The 19,204-nt window shown below is 63.3% G+C and overlaps 1 protein-coding gene across 3 annotated transcripts in view; it reads right to left on the minus strand.

Annotated features, from left to right (window-relative positions):
• Positions 1-218: 218 nt before the first annotated feature.
• The window catches only part of LDB1 (LIM domain binding 1), a 40,417-nt gene continuing 21,431 nt past the window's right edge, over positions 219-19,204 (minus strand). The window contains exons 1-11 of one of the 3 annotated variants that reach the window (XM_054035650.1): positions 19,021-19,124; positions 6,502-6,604; positions 5,882-5,926; positions 5,072-5,147; positions 4,652-4,754; positions 4,018-4,190; positions 3,413-3,535; positions 3,008-3,091; positions 2,298-2,421; positions 1,868-2,016; positions 219-1,368 (exon numbers count right to left, since the gene is read on the minus strand). In XM_054035650.1, the coding sequence (XP_053891625.1) occupies positions 1,138-1,368; positions 1,868-2,016; positions 2,298-2,421; positions 3,008-3,091; positions 3,413-3,535; positions 4,018-4,190; positions 4,652-4,754; positions 5,072-5,147; positions 5,882-5,926; positions 6,502-6,521 (1,128 nt within the window). In that variant the 5' untranslated portion in view covers positions 6,522-6,604; positions 19,021-19,124 and the 3' untranslated portion in view covers positions 219-1,137. Of the gene's footprint in view, positions 1,369-1,867; positions 2,017-2,297; positions 2,422-3,007; positions 3,092-3,412; positions 3,536-4,017; positions 4,191-4,651; positions 4,755-5,071; positions 5,148-5,881; positions 5,927-6,501; positions 6,605-19,020; positions 19,125-19,204 lie in introns of those variants that run through there. The other 2 variants (XM_054035653.1, XM_054035652.1) reach the window with 2 other exon arrangements.

Here is a 19,204-nt window from a genome sequence, read left to right on the forward strand (position 1 = left end):
GGTACACAAACCCGGGGGGCGGGGGCGGAGTGGGGACTACAGCACACAAGATTTACATTGAGGGAGGGGTGGGGGAAGCCCCCCCACCCCTGGAGGGATTAGAAAGGAAGTCTGCAAAGTCTCTCCTTGGTTTGAAGCTCTCTGAACTGTATATAAAACAAGACTCCCAAGAGACCTAGAAGCCTGTACAAAAATCAGGGCAGGTTGGGGGGGGGAGGGGGGAGGTGAGGGGGGATTGGGGTGAAGGAGTGGGGGGGGTCCTTTTTTTTAAACTTACAATTTTAATATTATTTAAAAAAAAACAGTTGGGGGGGCCAGGCGCCCGGGGCCGTAACGGGGCCCAGGCCGACGCACACAGAGCGAGAGGAACAGCAAGGAAACCAGGCGTGGACTTGGGGCGCTTTCCCATTTCGGCCTCTGACCCCTCCTCCCACCCCAGCCCCAGACTGAAGGGGATTCGTCTCCGTGGCGGGTTTCTATATACACAACGCTCCACCTCGGCCCGGCGCTCTCGCTCCCAAGGGCAAACCTCTCCCAGCCAGGCGAGCAGGGAAACGTGGCCCTGCCTGGCTGCCACTTCCCCAGCGGCCGGGGGTGAGTGGGTGGGGGGGCGCGACAGGGACGAGCCTCCCGAACGACTACCTGCCCCAAAGCCCAATCAACCCACCCCGCGTAGGGGATGCTGCAGGCTGCACCGGGCCAGCTCGCAGGGGGACGGGGGAAGCAGCCGCTTTGTGGGTTGTGGGGCTGGAGCGGCGCACTCACTTCGCTCCCCATCGCGCCCTGCCTCAGTGTACCGCAACCCTTGGTCCTCAGGCGCTCGCCGGCTGCTGGTTTCCCCAGCGAAGGAGGGGGTCCGATGGTAACGGGCAGGGGCCACGGAAGCAGACTCCCCTCCCCCGGGGCTGGGCTCTCCCGTTTGGCAAGGGCAGGCCGGGGAACATGGGGGGGGGGGTTTACAATGCCCCAGCCCTGCGTGGGGGAGAGGGGGCCCCATGGGAAGGCAGGAGTGCAGAGAGCGGGGGCAGGGCTGGGGGCCCCATGCCCTGGTACCAGACAGCACCGATCCGCTCCCCAGTCCCTTTCCTTTGCAAGCGTCCGGGTGGCTGGGCCTGGCCGGCGTGGGCCGGGCGGGCGTTACTGGGAGGCCTGCGACGTGGGGTTCTCCGACTTGCTCTCCTGGCTGGAGGGCGGCTTGCTGTTCCAGGGGCTGTTGGCGCCCAGCGCGGGCGAGTTGTTGAAGCTGTCCTCGTCGTCGATGCCGTTGGCGGCGTCGAACTGCGTGTTCTCCAGCCGCGTGATGAGCCGCTCGTCCTCGTCCCCGAACTCGCCCCCCATCAGCGTGGGCTCGCCCACCACCATCACATCCTGAGAGGGGAGACGGTCCCGAAACATAATCGAGGCGGAGGCAGCCCTGGCCATCGGCCCCCCCCTCAACAGGACGGGGCTCCGGCCCCAAGTGCCCCCGCTCCTCCCACAGCCCCTCTCCCACACCCCAACCCCACGCTATTACCAGCGGGGTCCTGGCGTTACCTGCTGGGCCTACGACCTCCCCCCTCCCGGGTCACTGCTCCGCTGCGGGCTGGGACCCCCACGCAAACTGGAATCCTGCGCGCCAGCAGGACCGCCCCGGGCCCAGCCTGGGATGCCACGTGTCCCCGGACGGGTACGGCAGGACGGGAGCTCTGCCCCAGCACGTCCCCCCAGCTCCAGCCTGATGCGGGGGAACTGGCCGTCGGGGGCTGGGACATGGACGGTTCCTGCACATTCAGCCCCCTGGAGACGGGGCTCTATGGGCCCGGCCTGGGCGAGGGCTCCAGGGGCGGCTCGGCGGGACGGGGAAGAGAAATGGAAACGGGATGCTTACAGGTACCTGACTGGACAGGGCGAAGGTGCTGGCCGGACTCTTCTTCTTGCTGTTGCTGTTGTTTGCGTTGCCGCCGCTGGAGCTCATGGTGCTGCCCCCCGACATCTTCCGTTTCCGGCGCTTGCTGGGCTGCTGCCGCGCCGGCTCGGCTGGGGGGGGAGGGGGCCGTTAACCAGGCTGGGCTGGAGCGGGAGGGGGGCCCCGGCCCGCCCCTTCGCTGGCTCCCCATCCTCACCCCGAAGAGCCCTGCCCAGCCCCTGTGCCCCATGGCACGTACTCCGGTTCTCAGCCCCGCTGCCCAGCTGGGAACAGAACCCAGGAGTCCTGACGCCCAGCCCCTTGCAGCCCACGCGGCTCCCTGCCAAGCACCCTCAGGCCATGCACACACAGCATCGACCCCCCCCAGGTGCTACGGGCCCTGGGGTCTCACCTGGTGGCGCCACCATCCGCTGCCACTTCTGGAACAGGCAGGTCTTGAGGCAGTCGCGGGGGCTGAGGCTGTAGGTCTTGTGTCGCGACATCAGCTCCTGCATCGGCTCTAGGATCACGCAGAGCTGGGGGCGGGGGGGGGGGGGGGGGGAAGGGGGGAGGATTCAGCGTCCGCTGCCCAGCGCGATGCCACCACTGTGTCCAAACCAGCGCCCTGGGACCCCGGGCCCAGCCGCAGAACGCTTCCCCCCCCCAGCCACCGCTACACAGGGCCACACCCGCACCCCCCTGCCCTGCCCCACGTATCCCCACCACAGGGGCCGGGCTCCGTGGTGCCAGGGCAGAGGGGCCGGGCTCTGGACCGTCCCCCAGGTGGGTGGGACTCCCTGGGGCAATAACAGGCCACCAAACACTGGGGGGTCATGTGGGGCATGACATGTCCTACATTGTGCACAGCTCATGAATATGCATTGCCATATTTGCATAACCACTCCCCCACCCCTTCAGGTCCCCCTCTCCCTGCCCACAGGTCTCTGCCCAGCCAGCAACCAGGGTGGTGTCTAGGGCTGGGAGCTTTGCTCTCCAGGCAGGACTCCTGGGGTCGCAGGGCAGAGTCCTAGAGCCGCCCCCCAGGGCGATAACCACAGAGCCCTCACGCAGGAAGAATCTGGGGCCCCCTGGCGACAGAGCCGAGCCCCGCCACACACATACCCGGAGGTAGTTGAGGGTGGAGTTGGAGAGCCCGCAGCGGGTGATGTTCTTGGATAGCTGGTCCAGCATCTGGGGGTCCTGGGCCTAGAGTGCAGGGGGACAGGGACACCTCAGCCGCGCTCGGGCTGGGAACGGCAGCCAGACAGCCCAGCCCCACACCCCACCTGAACTCTGGTCTGCCCGGCCTGTGCACCCAGGGAACCCAGGCTGGTCCCTGCAGGTCTGCAGCCCCCGGGGAGTCGCATGGTGAAGAGACAGCTGAGCAAGGAGCGTCACAGCACCCGCGCCTACGGCCCCGGCGGTGTCTGTGTGTGGTTGGACTCCTGCCCCCGGCCATGCCGCAGCCCTGCTGGGGCCTGGGTCAGCCGCACACTGGGCACCGCCGGCACAGAGCCAGGCACTCACGTGCATGGCGAGGATGCTGCGGGGAATGAGTTCTCGATGCTGCCGGATGCTGAAGTGCCATGTCTTTATCCTCATCATGTCGTCGAACATGAACTCCAGGTAGAGCCGCCCCTCCACGCACACCTGGGGGGGGACAGGCTGTCAAACCCAAACACCCAAGAGCCGGCCGAGCTCGACCCCTCCCGGCTCTGATCTGCTGCCCCCTCCCCGTGGATAAACCGCCCCTGGGCTCCCACCCAGCGAGGGCCATTCAAGCCTGCGCACCCGCCTGCCTGCTCACCCACGGTGCCAGCAGACAGGCCTCCCGCTCTGCCAGCCTGCAGCCCCAGACAGACTCCAGGCTGGCACCTGCTGGCCCCCCTTGCACCAGCACCCGCCCCCCTTCGCCCAAACACGCTCTGACCTGCCAGCACCTCGGGCTGCAGGGCAGGCAGGGGCAGGCACAGCCACACAGGGGGTGCCCAGGCTGGTACGTCGGCAGCTCCCAGGAACCCCAGATACCCTCTTGCACTGGTAAGTACTCAGCGGCTAATCGTCTCCCGAGGGCCAGCACCACCGCGGTGCCCAGAGCCAGGCCCGGGATGGGCTCTCCAGCCCTGCAGTACCTGTGTGAACATGGGCTTGCCGTGCTGGGTCACCATGGTGCACTGGTCGCAATCCAGGGAGACGAAGCTGTTGTGGAACGACTCCTTGGGGTGCTTGAGGACGTAGTACAGCTCCGTGGCACCCCCCTCAAAGATGCTACGGAAGTAACGGGGAATCAGAGTCCGGCCGATGGCTGCAGCGGGGAGGGGAAAGAAGGAGGAAGAGAGTCAGCGCCCGGCTTCCCTGGAAGCCAGGCACTGAGGAACCCGGCTCCCACGGCAGCCGTGGGGCAGAGGGAGCTGCCCTGAGAGGTGCAGGGTGGGCAGCCTGCAGGACGAGACGGCCCTGTGGCAGGAAGCTGCCCTGGGCTCCCCACCATTGGCACCACTTTGCCTGTTTCCCTGTCCCTGAGGTCATACAGGCAGGGTCCTCGCCCCCGTCCACGGGACTGCAAGGTGCCCGTCACCGTGGTATCAGGGTCTGACACAGAGCTCAGCTCTGCCCCAGAGTAACCCTGGAGCCAAGCCCGGAACCAGCCCCAGAGGCGCAGGGCACAGACCCAGCGCGGCAGCCCAGGGGCCCGTCCAGCCCGGGCAGCACTTGGCATCGCAGACTGGCTGTAAGTGCCCAGGGCGCCGGCCCACGGCCACTCACTGTATCTCTTTGGTCCATCCTCCAGGCAGAAGGTGATCGTTAGCATGGCGTCGTCCTCGAAGAACTCCGTGGTGAAGGCGTCCCACCAGAGATTGTCACATTCCTGGGGGCGGGAGACGGGCGGTGTCACGGGGAGGGGAGAGAACCCGCCCTGCCCCGCCGGGGGGCCTGGGACCCTCCATCCTGGCTGGGCGGAGACCGGCTCGAACGCCCATGGGCCCCTGGCGCCTGGCGAGTCACTCACAGGGGCTCTGCCAGCGTAGACACAGGCTGTGTGGCCACGGCCCAGCAGATAACGCCCCCCCCCGAGCCAGCCCCCAGCAGGAGGGAGCAGGGCCAGCGCAAAGGGGCCGGGAGAGGGCATGAGGCTACCCATGAGCGCCCAGGTCCCACACTCCCCTCCCCAGCCCCGCCACACACCTCTGTCCAGTTCTGCAGCCGCTTGTTCAGCTCAAATATCCTGTAGTCGGTCTGGTTCCCGTACGGCGTGTGCCTCCTGACAAGCAAGCACAGCACGGCCTCTCAGCGGGGCCCGGCCACGTCCAGCCCGCCCCACGCTGCCCGCCTCTGCCCCAGCCCGCCCCCCATGCTCCCCGCCCCACGCGCCCTGCCTCAGCCCCAGCCCGCCCCCATGCTCCCCGCCCCACGCTCCCCGCCCTGGCCCCAGCCCACCCCCATGCTCCCCGCCCCACGCTCCCCGCCCTGGCCCCAGCCCGCCCCCCATGCTCCCCGCCCCATGCGCCCTGCCTCAGCCCCAGCCCGCCCCCATGCTCCCAGCCCCAGCCCCCCCCCACACTCCCCACCCTGGCCTGCCCCCGCACTCCCCGCCTCAGCCCACCCCACGCTCCCCACACCTCCCCAGCCCCCCCAGCCCGCCCCCACGCTGCCCGCCTCAGCCCACCCCCACACTCCCTGCCCCACACTCCCCACCTCAGCCCCAGCCCACCCCCGCGCTCCCCGCCCCACACTCCTCGCCTCAGCTCACCCCCATGTTCCTTGCCCCACACCCCAGCCCCCCCCCCACGCTCCCTGCCTCAGCCCCAGCCCGCCCCCTCACTCCCTGCCTCGGCCCCAGCCCGCCCCCACGCTCCCCACCCCAGGCCACCCCCACGGTCCCCTCTCGGCCCCAGCTTGGGTGGCACCGCCAGGACTCCTGCTGCCTCCCACAACCAGGCATGACCCCCCCCGGCGCGAGCTGTGACCCCCGGCCCCTGGGGTGGAAGCTCTTACCCTATCCCGGGCTCCAGGTACGTCGGCGGGTACATGGGGGTAGGTCTGCGGAGAGAGGCGACGACGGCGGTTAGGGCAGGACCCCATGGAGCCTCGGACCTAGCCTGTGCTGTCACCACGCCCTCCTGCCCCCCGGGGGGTCTCTGCCCCCAGTCTGGGCTGGCAGGTCCCTCTGCACTGGGGCAGATTCTCCCCACACATGGGCCCGAGCCCAGCCTGGAGCAGAGAGCAGGCTGGAGGCACTTCCCGCCCCAGGGGCCCAGGGGAGCCATCTGCTGCTTTACACCAGGAGCGGGGGCAGGAGTACCAATGGCTGCCCCATTGCATTGTGGGGAGTAACCCACCCCGGCGCCACCCTTAGGCTGAGCCCCCTCAGCTCCCCCCCAAGCCCAGGAGAGTCGGACACCCCAAGGGTCAATGGGTCTTCCGGGCTGTCTTCCACCTCTCGGGGCTATTAACCGCCGGCCTGCCCCCCGGCCCCTCAGCCTGCGTGTATCTAACCTTCCCAGCCCCGGCCGCGCCACATCCGCCCTCTGCTTCGAAGGACGAGGGGAGACCAGCGGCCTGGCCTCGGAAGACCCTGAACCCGGCAGGTCACCGGCCCCACCGCCATCACTCACCCCACATCTCGATCCAGCATGGTGCCCGGGTGGAAAGGGGGGAAGGCGTTGCCGTTGGGGGGCTCCTTTGGCGAGTACAGCTTGAACGACTTAGAGGAACAGCCTGGGGGGAGAGACAAAGGGAAGGGGGAGCAGGTCAGTGGGATCCGCAGCCCCCAGCGCTCGGCACGTGACGGAGCGAGCAGCGCGTATTGCAGCTGGGCCCCGGCAGGATCGGGCCCATCTGGCTAGGCAAACCCTCTGCCTGCCCCCACCCCCCTGAGCCTGGCACTCTCAACCCTGCAGGCAGTGCAGCCGGGAGGGGCCGAGGGACCTGAAGGAGCCCGCTCTGCGCCGGGGGCGAAGGACACTGCCCCTGGGACGGGGTCTCCTCAGCCTGCTCCGGGGGCAGCTTCGCCACCTCTGCAAACTGCCGCAGAGCCGGGCATCACCTCTGCACAGTCCTCGGCTGAAGGGCGCTGAGCGGTGGCACACTGGGGGCATAATGACAGCACCAGAGGGGGGACCAGGCCTGGGCTAGCAGGGGCTGCAGGTCAGGACTGAAGGGAACTGGCAGAGCTGGGGGGGCGGGGGAGGGCTAAGCAGGGGGCTGCGGGTCGGGAGTGAGGGGCACTGGCAGAGCTGGGGGGGAGACAGCAGGGGGCTGCGGGTCGGGAGTGAGGAGTGCTGGCAGAGCTGGGGTGGGGGTAGCAGAGGGCTGCGGGTCGGGAGTGAGGGGCGCTGGCAGAGCTGGGGTGGGGGTAGCAGGGGACTGCGGGTCGGGAGTGAGGGGCGCTGGCAGAACTGGGGTGGGGGTAGCAGGGGGCTGCGGGTCGGGAGTGAGGGGCGCTGGCAGAGCTGGGGTGGGGGTAGCAGAGGGCTGCAGGTCGGGAGTGAGGGGCGCGGGCAGACCTGGGGTGGGGGTAGCAGGGGGCTGCGGGTCGGGAGGGAGGGGCACTGACAGAGCTAGATTTTTGTTCCCTTTCTGGTCCTCTCAAGGGCCCTGCGTCACAGCAGCCCCAGAGGGCCAGGCACTGCTCCCCACACCACACTGACACTGTGGGTCCAGCAGGGGTCACTGGCGAGCCCAGCTCACAGCTCAGGCTCTGGCCAGTCCGAAAGAACAAGCCCTCCATCCCACCCCTCAGCTTTCAGTGGGGCACAAGGCTGGGGTGGGGCACAAGGGCCGGGATTTTCCCCCCCCTCCTCTGGCGGTCCGACAGGAATGTGAGCAATGCAGGGCAGCGTGGGGCGCGCCCGCCACTCCGGTCCCTGTCTGGCAGCAGGCGGAGACAGACCAGTTTGGAGGGGAGGGGAGGGGTGACTGATCCTGCCCCGCCTGCCCTGGAGCCGGCGTGGCTGGGGCGTGGCTGGATGCACTGAGGAGCCCGGAGACTCCCAGCTCCATTATAAACACCTGGTGCCGGGCGGCCGCCCCGGAGAGGCTCGGGGCAGGGGCAGGGGCAGCAGGCGGCGTTCGCAGGGATCAGTGGGTCACCGCTATCTCAGAGGGGTCTTCGCATCAGCACGGCATGGGGGGCCAGGCCCATCCTGGGCCACGCTGGCTCCTCTGGTGAGCAGGGCCAGGGCGGTTCTGGGACGGACAAGGGGGCTGGGAGGTCCGTGCAGGGCTTGTTGGTCTGGCTCGGAAGCTCGCGGGTTCCAGACACCGGGTCAGTCACCACTTAACCACCCCCTGCCCCCCGAGGGATGACAAGCCTGTGCCTTGCTCTTCGCTCGGCTTTCAGGGGCTGCCAGAGCTTTGCCCACATGGACTGGCCCAGCCAACACTCCCAGAGAGCTCTCCGGGCCCAATTCGGCCCCGGGGGCTCACAGAGGCTCACGTTCCCAGAGATTCCCTCTGCCCCCTCCAGCCATGGGCACTGGGGGGGATGGGCTGGGCCCTCTGGCCATTCCCACATGGATACCAGCCCCCTCTGCCACCTGGCCGGGTCGGCAACCCTGCCCGCCAGCTCCACCCACAACCCGGCCTGCTGCCCACTCAACCAGGGCCAGCCTGGCCTCGCCCAGCACCCCCAAGGCTTGGTCCTGGGGCCGGCCAGGCAGGCGTCAGAACGGCACAGAGCTCGCAGCCCCATATCTGCCTCCCCCCAGCATACACCCAGCCCTTCCCCCACAGGCACTGCGCCCCTGCCGGCCGGAGCCGGGTTCACACGAACCCCAGTCTGACACTGCTCGGAGAGGAGCCAGTCCGGGCAGACAGATCCAAGACACCATCCCCGAGGGAGACCCCTGTCTCTGAGAGCAGGGCCCTTGGCAGCAGGTCACCGATCGGGCCTCAGCTCCAAGCGGCTTCTCTTGACCCCAGCCCTGCTGCGGCGAGGCGGGCGGGCACCGAGGGGGCACTGGGCTAGGAGGTACCGGCTTCCCCTAGCCGCCCCCACCAGAGCAGACAGTAAAGGTGCCCAGCATGCCCAGGCCAAGGGGGGAAGCCCCCCAGGGTGCGTAGGGCCCAGCTGGCAGGGCCGCGTGTCCGACAGACCCAGGTAATTCATCCTATCAGGACTGAGCCCCAGTGGGATCCAGCCCTGGCCAGCGTGGGGCACCACCGCCCTGCCTGGATCACGGGGTCACTGCCAGAGCGGTCTCTGCTCGGTGCCATTCCTGCAGCCCCAGCGGGACCTGCTCCCCTGGCCCAGCGCCGAGCACGGCACGCCTGCTCCCCCCGGAGCAGCTGGAGCCAAGGAGGCGCATGATGTGGGGAGGGAATTCTCCCTGGCCCCGTCACTCCCATCCTTGGCTCCCGCTGCATGCCGCAAGCCGGCAACTCAGCCCCCCCCCCTGCCCCACCAGCCTCTCCCCTGGGCACAGAGCCAGCGGCACAGACGGGAGCCGGGAGCAGCTAGGCAGACCTGGCAACCTCCATCCACACAGGATCATCCTGCCCCCTGGAACTGCCAGGCCCACAACCTCCACTGGGGCTGCTCCCAAGAACCCTCCTTGCTACCCAAACGACCAACAGCGGGGCTGTGACAGCCTCGGGGAGCAGCAGGGCGGTGTTGGAGCTGCCGGAGCGACCAGGGCCCATCAGGCTCCCCCAGTGTGAGATCAGCCACTGACCCCGAACGCTGACGGAGAACGGCACCACAGAGCGACGCAAAGACGGACAGAGAAGTGTCCTGGTCCCAGGGCTGCGCTGTGGAGAACGGAGCCCGAAATTCATGGACCAAAACAGGGGTGTTGGAAATTGGAATGGTGCATTTGCCAAGGTGCCAAGCAGCCAAGGTCTCTGTACCCAAAGAAATCCAGTGACTGCCCAGTGCTGGACCATATCACGACTAACATCTTCAAGGCAAGATTTTCCCCATTGTATTTCCCAGTCAACCATCCATGTTCAAATCAGACACAGCTGCAGCCATAGGCACCCACCTCGCCCCGTTGGCCAATCACGCCGTTAACATTGGTGCTTACTGGAGGCCAAGCAATGCACAGAGCCACATGCCAGCACCCCGGTCTCCAGCACTTTCACTGCCTCCTAAACCCCCAGCTCTGTGTGTGCATGAGAGAGAGACCCCCACGCCCTAATCGCTCCGTCATCCTTACTGACCGCTCTCCTCCTTCGGAAAGCCCTCGGCCGCTGAAGCCCCCAGGCTCCGAGACCCACAGCGACGGTTCCGTCCCCAGTTTCATTACGGAGCTGTGGACGCTAAAACTAAAGCACTTGGCCCGCGATGAATCGCGATGCCTCGTGGTATTTCCTCTCCTCGCAACAGCAGCACAGTTCCCGGCTGCTGCTGCCTGCGTCTGCAGGGGCGCAGAAAGGATCGTGTCCGGATCAGGGCCCCGCCGTGCTGGATGCCGGACTCACACGAGGGAGACGTGGCCTGAGGAGAAGCGCTCAGTCAAACACCACGACACCCTCTCAAGGCGCAGACACACGCGTGGCGTCTCACCAGGGTTTTTCCCTCGTGCACTTACACTATTTCTGTTCTCATCGTGCCTTGTGGCTGATTCAGACTTTCCCCGACAAGGTCCCAGGCACAAATTTTAATAATTGTCACCATCTCTGTAATAGATGTTCTCTTTCCAATTTGCAGCACAGACTCCTGAGGTGCAGTTTGGGGATGAAGCAGGTAACTTAGTTGGAAACAAGGGCAGCCCCTACACACCAGCACGTTTCCCCTTCCCTTGAGTCTGTACTTAATCTGTAGTAAATGACGCAAGAAAAGTTCACGTACGGGACTTACAAGGATTGTGCTGGGCACACAGGACCTAATCCCAAATCCATGAAGTCAGTGATTCCCCCACCTTCAGTGGGCTACGGACCAGACCCACAGAGCGGTATGCAGTACCAGAGGATGCAAACCGTGCATCTGAAGTTGCAGAAGAAAATGTAGTAGATGCGGTATTCTTGTAGACTGCATGTGTACAATGGGGCAGAGTTAAGGGTGCATCTGCAACTTCAATTCTTGCCTTTCCTGACTTTGATGTGCCTAGCTGTGCAGTTGTCGGGTTAATTACACTGTTGGGTTTGCGGCAATATTTTGCTTCTTTATCATCTATAAGCAAGACCTGAAAGCTGGGGGCTTTTCCACCGTAGAAATCCCTGGAACGTCAGGCCCCCCCTTCTCCCTGTAGTTCATTCAGAGCCATGGAGAGGGAGCTCCCTCCAGCGGACTCCAGGAAGGGATCTGCACTGGGGTAACAAGCAGATGTAAAACTGACGGAGTGAGTTCCCCCAGTGCCAGCCCCTATTGAAACCGGGGCTTTGAATCTCACTGGTGTCTCTGGAGAGTCAGTTAGGCCTGGTCTAACATTTAAAAATTAGATCAAAGCAGACACAGTTGCTTAGGGTGTGAAAAATTCACACCCATGAGCGCTGTCATGAGGTTGTCCCAACCCCCGGTGCAGATGCAGCGAGGCTGACGGAAGAATTCTTCTCCAGGGCAGACACGGCCTCACAAATTTCCTTTGCTTCCAAGAAATAGCCACTCAGCCCCTATTTATCCCTTTAAACTTCCGTCTCTTTAACAAGATCCACGCTCCAAGTCTTGGCCAACGATAGCCACAGGAACCCTGTTAGACACCCCCCACCCCCTCGAAGAGTCTCAGAGTTCTCCTACCCCGTTCCACCCTGCGCCTCGCTGAGCCCTCTCCAAACCACAGTGCTTGTGACAGGGTCTCTTTGACCATTCAGCACCACGCACCGCTACGGAGCTGAGCCAATAACGCTGTTGTGCTGTTACACACTCGAAAAACGCCCTCGCCAGCAGCCAGTGAGAAAACCTTCTGGGCAGCAGGCAGCCTTCCTCTTCAGAAAAGGGATTTTCACCTTCGTGGCAGCAAAGAAAACCTTCCCCGGGTGACCTGACCCAGCGCCGTCCTCCTGCGTGTGCCACCAGCACATCTCCCCACAGCAGCAGAGCCTGACTCCGGCCGCGTTCCCTGCTGCTGTTCTGAGCCCCTGGCTGGCACCAGCAGGGAGGCGGTCATGAATTGCACGGCTGGAGCGTCGTCGGGAGCAGAGCCCAGAACCCTGAGGCCGGGGAGGCGGCGCGAGGGAGACTCTTCTCCCCGTTGGGGGGCTCTGCATAGGGGAGATGAGAGAGCAGGGGGCATGTGGATTCCAGCAGACTCCCACCGGCCAGATACAGACGCCCCAGAACAGGCACAAGGACAGCACCTGTTGGGAGCCCTCCCAGCACTTTCCTCCGTCCCTGGCAGCTGGAGGGTTGGGCTGGAGCACCAGGGCATTACGCACTCTCCTCCCGCTTTGTCTGGCGTATTGGTCTCTGGCTAGCGGGTGTCAGGCCTGCTTGAGTGTGTTAGTGGACTGCACCATTCAGGACTGACTGGAAAGGCAGAGATCTGCCCAGCATCTCCTCCCAGGGCTGGTCTGGAAACACCAGCCTGCTCGCAAGTCCAGCTGGGCACCCACCCAGCCCATGGAGACTGGAGATCCCAGCATGCAGTGCTCCATCCTGAGCCAAGCAGTTTTTATTTGCAGCAGGGCGGAGTGTTGCATGCTGGGACATGTAGTCTCCAGGAGCCACCTCGAGGACAGCTGCCCAAGCACCAGCGCTGCCTTCCTATCAGGGCGACACTTCAGCCCCTCGCTGCGAGCTCTCGGTGAGCGGATTTGATGGAGCCAGCGTCTCAGAGCTCCCTGGTACGCTCCCGCCTATTGCGCCGAGATGGGACAACGCTGGAAGTCCTGAGATGCAGAGCGTTTGGACGAAGCTGCGTGTCGGGGCACAGGGCGGGCTGCAGAATGGGAGGGGACGGAGTTCTTAAACAACCCGACCCTTTCATCTCGCAGCGATGTTCGCTCCGGGAGCCCCAGCCCAGGCTCAGCAACACCCAGCGGAATCCGGGGCGCAGAGTTCAGAGTCCACTGCCAGGAGAGACGCGCCAGGAGCAATGTTTACTCGGTGGGAGTGACAAAAATGACAGGGCACCCCCAGGGCCAGTGTGTGCAACTCACGTTCCTATCACGCTCTCCACTTGTCTGTTACACTGCTTTGGGTCTTGTCTACATGCAGAAGTGGTGTCAGTTTCATTTAACTTGATCCTGACCCACTCTGGATTATTCCAGGTTAGCTTCAGACCATTAGGAATCAGTGTAAACTAAACTGAAATCAGCCGCTCTTGAACAGAAATCAGAGTGTGCACGCAGGGGTGTGCACCGGGTAACTCAATCGTTACAAGTCACACCTGGCCTTAAATCACTGCATCTGTCCAGCACCTGCACAACGGGGCCCTGGGCTTGACTGGTGCCTCTGGGTACTACTGTGACACGAGTAACAACTTTTGGATTCTGCTTTCAACAGAACATGGAGCCGCTTCCTTCGACGTCCAGGTAGCCGGGGCGGAATGACCCTTGGAGCGTCGCTCCCACATACAGGACGCTCAGGGGGCCATGACCGCGGCTTAGGGACAGAGCGTTAGCCCCACGTATTACTCAGCTGCGGGCATTCGCTCAAAGCTCAATGTGTGCCCTGGCCATCCCTCTCCCCAGGGCCTGGAAAGGCCCGTGAACAACGCCTGCCTGGTGGGTTTCCTCGCTGAGCTAACACCTTTGGGATGCTGCTGCTCGGACAGCGTCACTTCATTCGCAACACGGGACGGTGCTTATTAATTACTGGTGGTACGGAGCCCTACTTCCCGTCTTGTGTGCAGACCCTGGCTGCTCCCCGGACACAAAGGCCACTGTCGGAGCAGGTGCATAAAACTTACGGGATAGTCAAGGAAGCTACCAAGCTACCACAGGACACACGGGCCAGCCGGATACAGAGAAACCAGGCGGTGCTCCCGCCACCCTGGTCAGCACAGCCTTCAGAGCTCCCCTGGGGACGGCCAGCGCTGGAGCCCGCGGCACTGCTACTCTTTGCAAGTGCTCCTGTAATACGCTGCGCTGCGTGTGCACAGAAGATAACGTGGTCCCTGCCCGGAAGAGCTTACGGGCTCCTGCAACTTCCACCGATGGGCGTAAGGACCAACTGCAAGAGAAAGGGATAGTGGGTCCCTGGGGGTAGACCAGGCCCAGCTCCGGGTCTGAGCAGGGGACCCAACTCAGCCAGTGAAAGGAGGCAGGGGACTCCTGGGCTGGAGCGGCCTACCCGAGGGCAGGAAGAGGAGGCGCGAGTGGAGCAGGCTGCGCCAGGCCAGAGGAGTGGTGGGTCTCCGGAACAAGGAGCCGGGTGCTCGGGAAGCCGCCCTGGGGCTGGGGTTCCAGCCGAACCGGCGGTGAGAAGAGAGCTGGCAGGACTGGGAAGCCGCAAGAAGCAGGATTACCAGAGATCCCAGGAGGAAGGCTGAGAAGCCCCATGACAAAGTGTGAGCTGAGGGCCAGTTCTGTCTTATGTGCTTGTCTGGAAAAATAAAATCTACTTAATGGAGACAGGTGGCCTGGCAGTGAGAGCTTGTTACGCTGGGGAGAAGCTGGTGCAGAACGTGGGAACTTCAGTCAGCCCTGATCCCAGAGGAGAGGAGGTGGCTCTTTGGTGTCCAGTGAAGAGGGGGAAAGAGAGGCAGGGTGCCGCAGAGCAACCTCTGACCACGAGGGGGTGCTCCCGTACTCCAGGGATAAAGAAGGGAACCCGGAGGGTGAACAGGGATACATTCTGGTCTAAACGATCCGCTCCTCTGATCTCCTGCACACCACCACACGCTCCAGCACCTGCGTGATGGAACGACAAGCCCCATGACAGAGAGAGACAGACACATGGTCCATAAAGCTGAGCTCGGGACCGGAAGCCAAAGACGCTGGAGTTTCACTCCTGTCTCTGCCAGGCATTCAGCATGTGGCCTTAATCAAGTCACTTCACCTCCGTGCGCCACTTTCCCCACCTGAGTCAGGCCGCCCAAATCATGAGATTTCTTTCAAAAACAATGAATTTGGGGGTCTTCTCACTTGCTTTCTAGTTTCTGAGCCTTTATGGTCACACTTGGGTCAGAGCTTCAGGATGTCCTCCCTGTCCGTTCCCACAAGGCCTAGTAATTTACTGTAACAAAAGCCCAGGTCTGCCCAGAACCTCCTCAATCCAAGAGCTGGGCCTGAGAAAACCACCAGAAGTGCCAGACTCGGCAACAGATGAGGAAAGCTGACAACCCGCTCTGCAGGAGAGGCAGCAAAGGGACTTGCACAAAGCAAACAAACTAGAAAAAACAGCCACCAGTCATACGCTCCTCCAACCTCTCCACTCCAGGCAGTGTCTGTTGATGGCGACCTATGTTTGTACAGTGCTTTGACTGAGAGATGAGACAGATCTGGGGAAGGGCCAGGGAGGAGAGCAACGATCAAATGGAAGAGGTTACACATTTCCCACCCGGGCCCCAAATGCTGACTGGCGAGAGCAGCTCTGGCTCCGATGGCAGGAGAAAGCACGAATGTACAAACTCACAAGTCCAACAAGCAGGGCAGCTACCAGTCTGGGTCCCAGAGAGAGATCCACTGATCCTACAGGGCCAAGTCACAAGTCAAACACACAAGCACTGAGGCAACCCGAATACTGTGGGTTTATCTCCCCACCCCATATATCTGTAGCACTTTCCATCTACCAAGTCCTGGACAAATATTAACCAGTCCTCACACCTCGCTGCGAGGGAGTTAAGTATCTTCCCAGATCTGTAGGCTCCTTTCGCTTCACTGCTGCACACAGGAGAGAGTCAGAATTTCCCAGCAACACTCGGGACTTCCTACTCCAAAGGGACCCGAGACTCTCCTTCAGCTACCTGCAGTACTGGGCCCATGACACACAGCAAGGCAGGTGTCTCTGTGCAGCAGAGTGCAATAGTAACACTGTCACCCTAGCCGGGTCATTGTGATGTTATCCCCAGCTCACAGGTGCAGACCAGACGTAGGGCAACTCCCCCAAGGACACACACCCAGGGACTGAACCCAGATCTCCCAGTCCATGGCCTGACCCACAAGACAGCCTCCCTTCCTCCCGACTCCGAAGGGAAGAAGACAGACCTGTGTCCCCAGCGTTCACAAGCTGTGGATCCACATTGCACCTCTTCCCACCCCCACTATTTTAATTCCCAATACACTGCAGCTTTGGGGGCTTAATCTGAAACAGACTTTTCCCAGGAGCGACCCCAGCTACACACAAAGACCCCCCACTTCTTTGGGCGGGGGAGGGACAGATCACAAAATAGGTTTGCTATTTTAAATCGGAAAACTAGCTACAATGCCCGGGGCTCAGCCCCCCCACGCAGGGCACAGACCTCTGGCAGAGCGGGTATCAGAGACTGCACTCAATACCCAGGACGAAGTAACAAACATCCTAGCTCCCACTAGAAGGCGCGAGAAGACAAGTTATAAGAATCTGACAGGGGAAGTAGCATGAACTGGGTTTGGGAGCCAGATCCCCACGCAACTCTCACCACGGGACCCTGGGCAAGTCACTTAATCTCACGTGCCTCAGTTTCCCATAATCACCCCTTTGTCTGTCTAGGCTGGGAGCTCTATGGGGTAGAGACTCGCTCTTACTGGGTCTGTCTACACTGAGTGCAAGCCCCAGGTTAGCAGAGCTCGAGTGAGCAGTCCCTGGGTTTGTTAACCTGGGGCGTGAGCGGCTCCACTCCTCTGTCACCCCAGGTGTGGAACTGTTGAGCCCGGGCTCCAGCGTCTACACAGCGTTCTGCAGGGACAAGTCCAACCATCCATATCCCAGATTTCCCAGCACCCTCCCGAAACGGGGCCGCTCGGCCCTTTGGGCGTGGGGCAGCGCGGGAACACGACTGGCCCGAGGACAAAGGAAGTCGGCCTGGGGCATTGTGGGATACTTTTGGTGAGCTCCCAGAGCACGGGTCCAGTGGGGCTGCGTCCGCACTGCAAAGCACAGGGCTTGAACCCTGGGTCCCGGCTTGACTCAGGGTCGGACTCTCCGCCCCCATGAGGCCCTGCGTCCGAGCCTGGATCAGCGTGACTGGCATGTAGGCGGAAGAGGGGTTCGGTTTGAGGCCGAGTTTGAACCCGGGGCTTACGCTGCAGTGTGGACGTGCCCGCTGTGCATAGGTACAGAGCCTTGCTGAACCGGGGCCTCCACATGCTGCTGTGAGAAGGGAGCCCCAGCGGGAATCCCAGGGAACACAGGCTCACCTCCAACCTTCATCCGTTTGCTACCGGTCGCCTGAGCCGCGTGCGGATTGCTGCACTGGGGGTATTTCAGGGGAGACTGTCCGCGCCACACAGCTCACATCACCCGTATTGCGGTACAGCCCCCGAGGCCCCAGCCACAGACCACGACCTCAGCGCGCCAGGCGCTGGACAAAGCCAGAGCAAACAGTCCCTGCCCCGCGGACTTTACAATTGAAGCTGTGCTAGACAACCGGCCAAGACCTGAGACCACTGTTTATCATGCTGGCCCGTCCTTTCTCATTTTCTTCTCCTCTCCGGTCTGTCCGCATCCACCTGTTGTCTCTGGTCACAGGCTGTACCAGGTCCTGCTCCATGACTTCAGCACCCGGGCATTACGGCTACGCAGTCAATACAGGATTGGAGGGCAGGCTGTTAGAGGGCATTAGCTAATGTGTTCGAACACTCCAACAAGACAAGTGCTAGCTGGCAAGCCGGGGGTTGGGGGTGGGGGGGGGGGGAGTTCACATTCAACTCCACCTACTTAGCATGTGTGCGATGCTACACAATCTGCTCCACAATGGAGAGTTACAATGCTAGCCGGAAAGGGTCCGCTAGCACCCAGCGGGATTCACCCGGAGTCCAACTCCCCTGCTACAGTGCAGCGTCTTCCCCACCCAGGGGTGCCCCAGGCCAGACTGTTCAGGGAGCACCTGGGTCTGCGGTACCGTATCCAGGGCTGTCACAATGGGTGCTCGGATAGAACGCCACCAGCCGAACACTCCCACACACGTTCATTTCACAGCAACAGACGGAGGGTGATTATAATCTGTACCGTGTTAGCACCAATGATCCCCCATCCCGGAGCAGAACCCTATGTGCTGACAGCCACAGAACAAAAAGACAGTCCCTGCCCCAGAGAGCTTCCAGTGTCACCGGAGAGCAGGATTTCCAGCTCAGTGTGGTTTCTGGGGCTTGGCCGGCTCCGACGGTGGGTCACCGCACACCCCTTCCAGTCCTGGCCACGAACAGCGGGACCGTCATCCCACATCAGGTCCGTGCTTTGTCTATTTATCATCAGTAATTTGTACAGTGGCAGTGCCCGGGCGTCCTGCCATGTGTGATCTAGCCACTGGCCCATCGAGTCGGGGATCCTGTCTCTGACAGGGGATGCTACAGCACCGAGAGTGAAACCCCACTAAGGGAGGGTGCTACAGTAACACGGTTCTGGGGCACGAATCCTGGACCCAGGGGGTTCTATCCCTGACACACTGTACTTGATCGAAAGTCATTAGTGGGATGAGTTTGGAGTTCTCAGCCTAGTCCCTGTGGACACTGGCCCACCATATCGCAGCGCCTGCCCTGTCACCGCACACACATGGGGAACGGGGGAACCCTACAATGTCCTGTACCAAAGGAGGGGGACGGCGGGGCCCTGACAAAGCCACAGTGGGAGTGGAGTAGCAAAGGGGGCAGCCGGCCAGGAGGAAGGAGCCCAGTGGGGTACAGGCGTGGGATAGCAGCCAGGGGGTACAGCAGATGGGGACTGAGGGGGGCTGAGCAGGACACCCCTTGTCCCCACAGGGGGCCGGGGAACTGCTGTCAGTCCCTCTCCCCTGGGCCCTACGATTCACTCCAGAATTTAAAACACAAAGACGGGGGGGGGGGAGCAGGGGATGCCTCCCCCCCAGGGCAGGGGGCTCAGGACAGACAAACCCCAGACAACAGCCATTGTCCCACCTCCAAACTTTGCAGAACTGAAGGGGGGGGGGACCCCGGGGACCGGGAACACGGAGCAGGTGGGGACATTGGGGGGGGTGTCCCCGGTACATGGACCCCCCCCCCTCGGACTAGCGGCAGATCCGCGCCATGAAGGAGTTCCCGGGGGGGCGCCCCCTGCCCCTCTCGCCCGGCCCACGCACGCCCCAGCGCCCCCGGATCGGGCCCCCGCACCCCACGGAGCCGCCCGCCCGTGGGCCCGGCCCGGCCCCACTTACCCGGGAGAAGAGCCGCGCTCCCGCCGCGGCGAGCGCAGGGACCGGCAGAAACTTAGCGCGCCCCGGCCCCGGGCCCGCCCGCCCCGCCGGCCATCGGCTGCCAAGTTCCCCGGGCCGGAGCCGGAGCCGGAGCCGGAGCCGGGCTGCCCACGGCGGGCCGCGGGCGCGAGTGGGGCCGGCCGCG

Source organism: Malaclemys terrapin, chromosome 7, assembly GCF_027887155.1.
Source record: "Malaclemys terrapin pileata isolate rMalTer1 chromosome 7, rMalTer1.hap1, whole genome shotgun sequence".
Classification (NCBI taxonomy): domain Eukaryota; kingdom Metazoa; phylum Chordata; order Testudines; family Emydidae; genus Malaclemys; species Malaclemys terrapin.